The 11,883-nt window shown below is 37.5% G+C and overlaps 1 protein-coding gene across 1 annotated transcript in view; it reads left to right on the top strand.

The window, feature by feature from the left end:
* LOC114464233 (insulin-like growth factor 1 receptor) overlaps positions 1–9,397 on the top strand; it is a 96,206-nt gene extending 86,809 nt beyond the window's left edge. The window contains exon 11 of the mRNA XM_028448290.1: positions 6,348–9,397. Within this exon, the coding sequence (XP_028304091.1) occupies positions 6,348–6,849 (502 nt within the window). The 3' untranslated portion in view covers positions 6,850–9,397. The remainder of the gene's footprint in view (positions 1–6,347) is intronic.
* Positions 9,398–11,883: the final 2,486 nt, after the last annotated feature.

Here is an 11,883-nt window from a genome sequence, read left to right as displayed (position 1 = left end):
TGTATATATATATATATATATACAGAGAGAGAGAGAGAGATGATTTAGAACAACTACTGTTCTGTGTTTTTATTAAAGTATAACTTTTAAGTGGAAATTGTGATTAAGGAAGCACATTCTGGTCTCTCGCGCCTCCCGGTGGTCAGAAATGGAAGTGACAGATCAGATCAGAAATACTTTATTGATCCTATGGGAAAATATTTACTTTCTTACAGAGGCTCTATGAATATTACACATTAAAAGAAGAAACACTAAACAAAGAAGAGAAAAAAGAAAACATAATTAAGTAAAAGACTGTTAATTAAAGGGGACATATCATGCTAAATCCACTTTTTTAGCCCTTAAATGCATTTTGTTGTATATTTAGAGTGTTTAGAAGTACAGAAAAAATCAAATTAGTCTCTTCAGGTGCTCCGTTGATATCTTTATATTCTGTTTTGCTCATATTTTTCAATCTGTTTCGATTTTTCTATTCTCTATTATGTTTTTTGAACTATTACATCACAGTATTTGCAGCGGAACTGCCAAATTAGTACATCAACTTCAGGCCCAACACTTTGAGCAATCCGCCAATTTTTATTTCTCGCTTTTATTTTGTAGTCCAAGCTCAAGGATGCTGAAGGATAAGTCAAAATGTTTGGTTATTGGATGTAGTAACCCACACGCTTCATTACACCGTCTCCCAGCATCAGAACCTTTTCGAAGTGCCTGGTTGAGTTTTATTTTTACGGAAATGTACCCACATCTGTGGGTAAGGTCATTTTTGTGTGCACGAAGCACTTCAAGTTTTCATTAGTCATTTCATTTTTCCGTTTTTGTCTTTGAAAAGACTGTATTAAAATGCATTTCGTGACGTTAGCTTGGCGCTAGCGTTAGCTCGGTGCTTGTGTTAGCTCAGTGCTTGTGTTAGCTCACTTGTTAGGGTTCTGCAGGTTCATCATCTTCATTATCATCTCACTCCGCTGGGTCCGACTCTGGCTCAAACATGTAAGGCTGGATGGACAAGTCTTCCGTTGTTGACATTTTGTAAATAACGTGTGAATAAACTTTTTCTGCGCCGCTACATAGCCTTCTATCAAACTACAAAAATGGCTGAGCAGGGTGGAGTTGAACCTGAAGAGGGGGCGGGGTATGGAGTGTTCATTTGCATTTAAAGAGACCGCACCAAAACGAGTTGCTCTCAGAAGCACATCGGAAAAGGGGTAGAAAAGGGGTCTGTGGAGCTATAATAATGAGGAATTCAGACCCAAGCATTGCAGTTCTGCTTTATATAGACCACAACTGTATGATTTATATGTAAAAAGGAAGGATTTAAAACCATGATATGTCCCCTTTAAATACAAGTGAACACATTCTACAAATGTACTACTACAATATAAATATTGAAATAATGCAGATATATACAAGTTTAGTGATATTGTCAGCAGAATGGCAGAGTTTAATTCCTCAGTACTCCAATAGTTTGCACTAATTAGCTGACAAATCAGACACATTTTAAAAGGGGGGTGGGGGGTATCATGTTTTTATCAGGCACATAGTACCATTCTATAGCATACTCAAATAACCCAAAAAAATACCCCCCTCAGTGCCAGCCGTTTTTGAGCATTTTGACTCATTTTAAAGACCCACAGAATATTTTCTACTTTGACTATCTGAAATCTGACACTAGATTCTGAAAGATTGAAGCCTCTACTTTCATCAAAAAAAAAACAAAAACATTTGTTTCTGGCTCGTTTCATTCTTTTGTAATCAACCGTTGAATAGAGCAAGTTTTACACAAATCTTCAGTTTCAGGGCAAAAAGCTCAGAAAAAAGCCTTTTTGTAAAAAAAAACCCTGTCAGTGACTTTAAAGCTATTTTTTTTTTTTTTTTGCTTTAGTTACAACTCTAACGTCTGAACATCGTTTCCTTATATAAAAAAAAAAAAAAAAAAAACACAGACCGGGCTTTTGATGGCAAAATTATTATTATTTATCTATCTGGGTCAGAGTTGAATGGATTTCTTACTGTATTTTGGCGTTCCTCCAACTTTCTCTCCCGTCAGTCTGCACACACGCAACTTCCTCCTCCTCCCAGACATACTGAGTGTCACTGCTTGCGCCATTTTTTATGGTTTTATCTCACAATCGCCACATTATCCATGAATTCCACACTTGCTCTGGTCGGAGTGTGCGCTGCTGGGAACGTCAGCTCTGTACGTAGCGCCATTTTCTGTCTCGTAAATTCCTTTCCTCTCTTCCTCTTAGCTGTGATGAGCACGGATGATCTCTCATCCAAAGGTGCGCTGCTACCTCCTACGTGTCACCTATTATTTTACTTTCTGGCTCCCCCTCTTCCCGACACGCAGGGATGACCCGTTTGGCCCGGTTAGTTGATGGTTTTATCTCACGATCACAACATTATCAATAATCCACTCAGGTCCACACATGTTCTGTGTTAGTATGTGGTGCTGTGAGCTGCTGGGTACTTCACGATATCACTCTGTAGCGCCATAATCTCCCTTCTTTTCCTGCTTTGCTGGGTAGCATCAGCGGCTAATCTCTCATCTAAAGGTGCACTGCTGCCATCTTCAGGACACAGTTGGTCACTACAACACCCCACAGCTTAGATATTGATGAGGGACCTCTGCCAGGGTGTTTTCTAGTAATCCCCGTGAAAAAATGCAAATGACAAGATATCTCGTCAATGGCACTGAACGTTTGTATTTGAAATGACGAGATATCTTGTCAATGGCACTGAGTGAGTTAAGAAACTCCAAGCCTGTCTGACATGCCCATGAACACACCCCCTTCAGTACTCATACAAACACGCATGGATTTTGTTTACTTCTGTTTTCTGTGCGCTGTATTTGGCTAAATGTTTACATCGCTACAATACATTTGAAAGATTATCAAAGTGAGGAACGCTAACGTGCGGATGGAGATCTCTCCCCTGTCACCGACACACACACACACGCCCGCCCGCACGCATGCACACACACACACACACACTCAAGCTTACCCGTGCAGCTGGGATTGCATTGTTTTTTAGTGTCAGTGTATTTATTAATCCACTTTCAAATAAGCTCTTGTTTTAAAGCAGTCATCTGAAAAGTGCCTGGAACAAACATAGCAGATCTTTATGGAACGAGGGCGGCTTCCAAAGATAAACTCCAGCCATTGTTGACAAATTGTTTCATCCAAAAGAGGGCCGCTTTCTTCGAATCAAAAAATAAATTTTCTCGCTGAAGGCATTTTTAAAAACTAAAGGCAGGCAGCTACTACGGTGAGCAGAGTAAACCTATCGACACACAGTTATCTCTCTACTGTTTTTGACAGCGTTGGTAAGGAAGTGTGCAAGTTTTATTTACATTTTTTATTTCATTTTTTTTTTTTTAATTTTAATGTGTAAATTAATGAGTACAGACAACATACACCATGGGTTTCTTACAAAAGTATTTAAAATAAGTAAAGCTAAATCTGCGGAGGCGGTTGCTGTGGGCCGAAATAAGGAAGGGAACATAGAAGGGGGGAGGGGCCTTGTCCCCAAGGCAAAGCCTATGTCCTCGAGCAAAACAGCATAAAAATGGCTTCTAGCAGGAGATTTAAAAATTGCACAAAAATACGTGAATCATACTGACCAACACTGGAGGTATATTTTTTCAGGAGGGAATGACACACTAACATGATATAAAGCTTGAAAAAGTGATTTTTACATGATACCCCTCATTTCAATTTAAAACTAAATAACAAATGTCTCACAACAGCAGACTTTATATTTAAAGAGCAACTAAAGCACAAAAACACTTTTCCCTGCGGAAAAAAAAAAGAATTTGGTATGAAGTAATGTTGTTTAATTTACATTTATTTTTTATTATTGCAAATTATTACGCAGAAGGAAGTCATAGACAAAACATCAAAGCCATCAGCAGACGCCTCTAAGGAAGACTGGCAGTTGACGGTGGTAACGTGAGGAGATCAAAGTAAACTTCCTGAAAAAAGTTGTCTGAATAAATGAAAACTTAACATATAATTATTGTTTTAGTCAAACTAGTTTTATTTGTCGTATTTAGTTTTAAAATGTCTGAATGACTGCAATCTATAGGTTGAAACCAGGCTATTACAATTGAATTTGTTATTGGCTGAGAATGTTGTTTTGGGACGTTTTGGTGGCTTCTCATATCACTGTTAGCCCCGCCCCTTATTTAAAAACTATCATCTTTGGACTCTGAAATCTGTGGAGAGCTATTGTGAGTATTGAGTCGCTAGTTAGCTTAGCATAGATTCTTCTTTGGAGATTTTATAGTGCAGAATGGGCGTGTCTTAACCAGGGATGTCACGATTAGGCTACTCGTTTTCACGATTAATTGCGGTATTAAACATTATGACATTAATTAATCGTAATGTTTCCTAAATACCGTCAATTTTACATAAAATTTTATGCAGGAACTATATTGTAGATTAGTGCAACCCCCCGGCAACAAAAACAAAGCTACACCACCTCAATTATTTTATATGATATTTATTTAGAATATTTCCAATATTTTATAGAATCAGAATCACTATCAGTTTTATTTGTCATTGCACATGACAAAGAGCAACAAAGCAACAACATTTAATTTCAGTTTCATCTCATCTAAGAAAACATTTAAAGACAATCACACATAACACTTATAACAAGGGCACGCAGGAGCGAGAGAACTGTGGTTCGCCACAAGGGCGGCGCCCCTTATTTAGATGAGAAATGGGAAACCAACATAAGGAGAGGTGAAGGGAAATGGCAGGTTTTGAACTGAATTCCCTATTGGAGAGTAAAGTATAAAACGCATATAAAGCAAAACACAGTCAAAGTAAACAGTCACGATAACCATAGCAAATGGACAGGTGGTGGTGGTTCTGGGGGAGGGGTATTGGGGGCAGGGAGGAGACTGGGATAGGATATCCAGCTGCTGGGGGACGTGGGCGTGCAGCCTCTCTGGGCACTCCTCCACAGACACATTCCCTGAGCTCGGAGGGGAGGGGGGGCAGGTGGAGGGCCGGTGAAGGCGTAGACAAAATAAAACTTTGCTCTCTCTCTCTGATACAGTTAGATGTTATGTAGCGACCTTGGTAGGCCTGGTTCAGAAGACGAATGTCCCGGTGGTAATTGAGGAAAGGAGGGGGGGAGGAGGAGGGGGAGATTGAGACACAACCTTGAGCTGGCGTGTGGGGGGAGGCCAACTCTTTCAGTAGCCTTGAAGTCTCTGGTCTCAGCAGTAAATCCAATAATGTGGCATCAAACAGTTGACCGAGCATTCATCCTCTCCAAGATCGATTCAATTCCAAGCAAACGCTCCAAAGTAGCCTCCTGCTTACTTTTGAGTTTATTCAACATTATAGTCTGAGAGTTCAATGCTGTGTCCCATCCTTCAGAGATGACTGGCAGCCATCCCAAAGCAGTTGCCAATGTATACAGACTTTACGATAGATCAGAAAGCTGCTAGCTCCAATCAACAGCATCCCTGCTACCATGATTCCAATCATGTATATATCCTCCACGTCCTCCATGCAAAGTAAAGACAGACACACGCCCTTCCATTTGTTTCAAGAATCCATCATGGATCCAGCTGCAAACATTCCGTCCGGACACACAGGCTCACTCCGGCCTGGTCTTCTCTTTGAAAAAATTTGGTCGATTGCATTAAGAGACCAGCCAACTAATTCCATAATTTCAGTTTTTGGATGAATGCAGAGAGAGTCTCCTATTAGAACCACAAGACAGAAGACAAAACAAGCAGCAAGGGCAGATAGGGAGGAGAGTGGGAGCAGACAAAAAAACGACCGCCTTCACCAAGTAGCAGAATTAGCTTATATATTTTTTTTTTCTGAGAGAAATACATACTGTATTAATATGCAGCATTTATTGATTGTTTACGCAGCAGATGTGATTCGTTTTTTCTTTTCTTTTGTTTTTTTTCCCCTTTTCTTTCTTTTTTTCCCTTATTTTTTCTTGTTTTTTTCCATTTTTTCCTCCTTTTTTTTCTCATAATTTGTTTTTAATTCCAAATAGAATTATGAACATTATTCTTGTACTGTTTGGTTATTTTACATTGTGGTGATATATTATTTTGTTCTTGACTTAGAGCATCTATCCAAGGATGGACAGTGAGTGAAATTAAATAATGCAAAAAGAATCATAAAGTTAATATCGCAATTAATAAAAAAAATCTGTAATCTTGACATCACTCGTCCATCATCAAGGCATTTTTTATTTCCTGCCTAAACGCACGTCAGACAAAACTATGTATTATTCTGCGTTGAGCGTTTCATTCCTTGGCTTCTTGTATTTATTGATTCATTGTTGACCATGGTGTAATTTGTGACCCTCAGGTTTGAGCTGATGAGGATGTGCTGGCAGTACAACCCTAAAATGCGTCCATCCTTCCTGGAGATCATCAGCAGCATCAAGGAAGACCTAGACCCTCCATTCAGGGAAATGAGCTTCTTTTACAGCGAGGAGAACAAGCCACCGGACACGGAGGAGCTGGACATGGAGGTAGAGAACATGGAGAACATTCCACTGGATCCGGCCTCCACTAGGCAGCCAATGGCGGTGGTCCTTTCCTCTACGCCCCCCCCTTCCTCCCAGCACTTATCGCCCTCACAGAGCCCAAGCACGCCGCTGCTGAGCGCCGGGTCTCCCTCACGATCGGGCGTGGCCTCTCCGGGCCATACGGGTCAGGGGTCGGACCAGCACTCAGGACACACTCTGGCCAACGGGCCTGTGGTGGTTCTGAGGCCCAACTACGACGAGATGCAACCTTATGCACACATGAACGGGGGCAGGAAGAACGAGCGGGCATTGCCGTTGCCCCAGTCGTCAGCCTGCTGATATAAGCCCCGCCCCCTTCTTTTCGACACAGGGTAACAGGACTTCATCTTCTTCTTCTACTGTGTGCCAGCACCTGGAACTGGAGGCTCTGCATCAACACTGGGGGGCTCCGTTTCAATGTGTTACTCACAAATAAATCCTTCAAGAAGGAAGAACTTTAAAAAACCTGTTTTTTAACACATATCTGCCAGCAAAACCAACAGAAGAGCACTTTGTTTCCTGATGATTTCAGAGAGGATGTAATGGATATTTGAGTGTGTATTTATATCATATGATTAGCTCTAAACATGGTCTATGACTCCTTTAACACAAGTACTTTCCCACAAAAAGACTTATAAAGGATTTGCTTGGGTTTTAGGTTGGGACTCAGATATTTGGTTAATTTCTATGAGGGGCGGAGTTTGATATCTGCTAAAAACTGTTGCCAGATCAAGCGTTTCCCTCAGTTTCCAACAGGTTTCCTTTCTTATTTCTGATTGACGGCTGTGGTTCAAAGTTAGCACCATTTTAGTCGGCTTGAATCTTTAGCAACAAGTACAGAATCTTTTTATTTTTCCATTCTGGGGCAGAGTGGGGAAAAATAACACTTTGGTTTTCTATTGGTTAATAATTTTAATGTAAAAAGGCAAATTTTTCATTTGGGGCACATTTGGTATGTTGGTAATCATGTAGTTCTTCCTAATGTTTGTTCATCTTGGGGTTGAATGATGAAGGTCTTTCTACTCCGTTACCTTTTTGTGTTAACAGAGTGGTAAGTTGGTCACCATCATCACACAATGAGCTACAACTCAATGGTTCCTGTTCTAATACCTAATGTCCTTCATTGGCTTTTTAAACATGGACAAAGTTGTTCTGGGATTTCTATGGATACGGTTGATGGTAACGGAGTGGAAAGGAAAAGCAAACCCTCCTTATTTCCAGGTTAAAATGGAAAAAATTACTTGACATGCTCTGCACATGCACACTAGGGGTGTGCATTGCCATGAATCTTGAGGATACGATATGATTCACAATTTGCATGTCACGAAACAATATGTCCTGATATTAAACAATATGACATACAATGTTTCCTGTAAACAATTTGCTAAAAGTATATATTTTTTTCTGCATTTGTGTCCCTAATGAATATTTTTCTCATAATCTGGTAAATCTTTGGCAAATTGCAAACCGATAAGAACCTCACAGACGATTTGTTTAAAGGTGTTTCTCTGAACCACAGCCTGTTAATAACAGCTAAATATCAAATATCACAAACCCATAACGTGTCACTTCTCGTGCGTTTCACAGCGTGGACCGACTCTGGCCAATCAGAAGGCACCAAAAAGCGTGAAAGGAGACACTGTTGGATCCGACTTTTCGTAGCCTTGAGACAAAGATTAAAGTCTTGAGTTGTTTCTCTACATTTCAAACACATCTAAAGGTCTTACAGTTTGTATTTTTGACTGCAAGATCATTTTTTATACACATCATTGGGTTTTTTTTGTCACTTTTTTAAAAACCTTTTTACGGTTCTGATGTTTTTTTGCCTTTGTCTGTACAGAAAGAAGCTGCTATTTTATTCTTTATTCTTGTTTGGATGATATGATATATATAGATATATAAATATAAATATAAGAAAATCCTTCAGGTTTGGTATTTTAAGGTTTCCACTAAAGTCCATTTAAAAAAAATATCATTTAATGGTTTAAGAATGAAAACAAAATAAGAAAAATGTTTAATTTCCTCTCCCAAATTTTATTTTAATTGCCTTTTATCTTTATGGAATGTTTCCTCCTGTATTTGTTTTGTGGATGTATATTTTTTTTTTATTGTAATTATTCAAATTATTCTTCTTTGGAATGGACACCTTAGCTCCGTGTGTGAGCGTGTTAAGCACTGCCCAATGGGTGCCATTCAATCTCAGGTCAAAGGAAAGGCGTGGCTTTATCCACAGACTCCTCCCCCTCCTCTTCATCCTGTACTTTTCTCATCATATCATCACACATCTCATAGCACATTTCTGTCTCTTCATCATCTCTTCCTGCTTTTCAGCCATTCACTGAGCTGCATATCAAAGCCCCGCCCATATTATTACCAGATCTGTTTTTCCTGCCTCGGATCAATAGGGCTAATTGATTTGTCATGATTGCCTTACATTATGCCAAACATAAAAAAAAAATTAAAAAAAAAAACTTTTTTTTGTCCAATTATATAACAACCAATCAACCTTTTTACAGAAAATACTTCCTGTTTGTTGTCATAGTTTTGCTTCTAAAAAACCAAATAAATGATAAAGTCCAGGGAAAGGAACACATTTCAATGTCATGAATGGGAAGAAAAACAAGAACAAAAAAAGGTCTTAAAATGGCTGAACAATGAAAGTGTTTGAAGGATTTCTCCTCGTGTTGCCTGGTGATTATTTCCTTTTCTGATAAGTTTTGTTTTTTTCTTCCTGTAGGAGTGTTATTTATTTATTTTTTTCAATTTTCCTTTTGTGATATTGGTTAAAATCACTGTATAAATGCCCAATGATTCAGTATAAAGTTGGATTTTTTTTGTATGCACTTTCTTTGGCGTCATATTTATTTTCCCTTTTAGGCACACACACAAGCACACACACCTATATCCAGCATAAAATTTCTGAAAAGGGTAGAAAGAAGTAAAACATATTTTATCTAATCATTCAACAATCACATACGATAATCATCCTGCTTCCCGAGTCATACAATATATATATATATATATATATATATATATACACGCACATGCGTATATGTATATATAAATATTGTGTACATATGTTTGAGATTAGAGGAACTCTATTAATCCCCACACAAACATACGTAAACCACTGGGATTAAAAACACTTCTATCATACGTCTGTCTACAAGACTCCACATCCCACAATGCAATGCACCAAACTTTTCCCATTATGTCAATCAGTGTTTACAGATCAAAACAGACTTTGAAGCAACAATTCTTAACCTTTGACATTTTCCCCAGCAAATGATCTTTGATTGATTGATCTGTGGGTTGACACTTTGTCTTTATCTGATAAAACAAAACATTATCTCACAATAAGAGTAAACCGTTAAGATTTATGTGAGAATAATAAAAAATTATTATAAAAGGCAGAATATATGATAAACATTAGATTTTTTTTAACAATTAACTGGAAGCTGTTACAGTAATGTTTCCCTTTAAACTCAGTAATTAAATCAAAAGTTATGACATTTATCATTTCAAAAGCCAAACAGAGAGAGTGATTATTTCACAGCTCTTCTTTATTTATTACCAGATCTCAGTAAAAAATACCCCAAAGAAACATGATGGAGATTAGGTTACACAGTCCGTGGTTCTCAGGGCTGGGTGTGGGAACGTTTTACTCCACTAATGAAGATGGTTTAATTTGAAGCTGGGAAAAAATGGTTTATCAAATAAATAAGGCAATGTTATATATATAAAAAAAGATAAATACAAAAGAACAGGAATGACTAACACGTAGCGCTGCCAAGGAAAGAAACAACTGTAATTTAATTAAAGGTCAAACTTTAGAATAAACAGTGAAAAAGCAAAGCACTTGTTGATATTATAATTTTTTTTTTATTTCTAAAAAAAAGTTTGTTATGTTTATTTTGATCTAGACAAAAGTCATAGTGAAGTTTATACAGACTTTAGGGTCACATTCCCCTGCTCTACGTCATCCTACTGCCTGTGACTTCAAATAAAAACAGATGTAAAAACCAAAGAGACTTTTTTTCTGTGAGAAAAACACATGAACACTGACAGTCAAATTATGCTTTTCTAATTCTTTGATTCAGATCCACTGAACATTTAAAGTGTTTAGAGAACATCTCAATAACATAATCAAACACCCTCATCATCAAACAATAATTTGCAGAATGACAAATAAAAAAAAACAAAATTATCAGAGGACTTCACAATAAAACTTGGCCACAGCACCACCTGCTGTTCATCACAACTCACTGCAGACTCACTGTGAAAAAAAAAAAAACCTTAACATAATGATTGTAGATTAATCTACAAACCATCAACACAATGACAATCTGGAGCAAAATTAGCAAATATTTTACCTTAAGCCTCTGATTTTAAATTTTCACAATTTCAGTTTACACATTTCTGCTTCTTCGTCTTTCCCTAATCAGACTCATTACAGGCTATTAAACTTCCTGAAATCGTACCAAATATGCTTACAATTAAAAAAAACTGTTAAATATTTAACAATAAATTTATGATTTAACAATTTATTATTTAAAATTTTTTTACCAACTGATTATTTTTTGTTAATACGTTTATTTATTTATTTATATAAAAAAAGTTAATGAAGTTAATTTTTAATTAAGTTTAATATTTTGATATTGAACATGTACAGATACAAAAAGGCACATTTTCACAATAGCTATTATAGACAAAGTTAAAAAAAAAACTAAACAAAAGACAAAACAAAAAAGAATCATGAGGCAGAAATAATGTACCAACAATCAAACAGATTTTCAGTCCCAACTTCACAAAACAGACAACTCAAAAATGTATTTCTCATACATTTGTTGTAACATTTAAGGTTACAAAATTCCATTTCTTTAACATAAAGTTGTCTTACTTTAGGGATAACTTTGGAATGTTTATATCTTGTTTAATCACATTTTTAAGTGAAAGAGGGGGAGAGCCTTAAAAGCCTTTAAAATATGCAGTTTTTCACCCATTTCAAATTGTTCTAAGAACCCCATCAACATAGTATTTGAGGTTTATTTTCCCAAACTCACCTGTTTTCTGGAGTTTTAGCCATTTGTTTCAGCGTGTGTGTTTATCACAGCACCAACAAAAAAAAGTGGTGGCCAAGTGGTTAAGGAAGCGGTCTTCAGGGTCGCTGGTTCAAATCTCACCTAGGCCATCACTGTGGGATGTTGAGCAAGTCCCTTATCTGCTCCCCGGGTGCTACATTGTGGCTGCCCACTGCTCCTCAGGGATGGATTAAGTGCAGAGAACACATTTTGTGCATGTAGCTGTACATATATGACAATAAAGTCTATTCTA

This window comes from Gouania willdenowi, chromosome 6 (assembly GCF_900634775.1).
Source record: "Gouania willdenowi chromosome 6, fGouWil2.1, whole genome shotgun sequence".
NCBI classification, from domain to species: domain Eukaryota; kingdom Metazoa; phylum Chordata; class Actinopteri; order Blenniiformes; family Gobiesocidae; genus Gouania; species Gouania willdenowi.
Note: the sequence above shows the minus strand (reverse complement) of the source record. Positions and strands in the feature narration are given on the sequence as shown.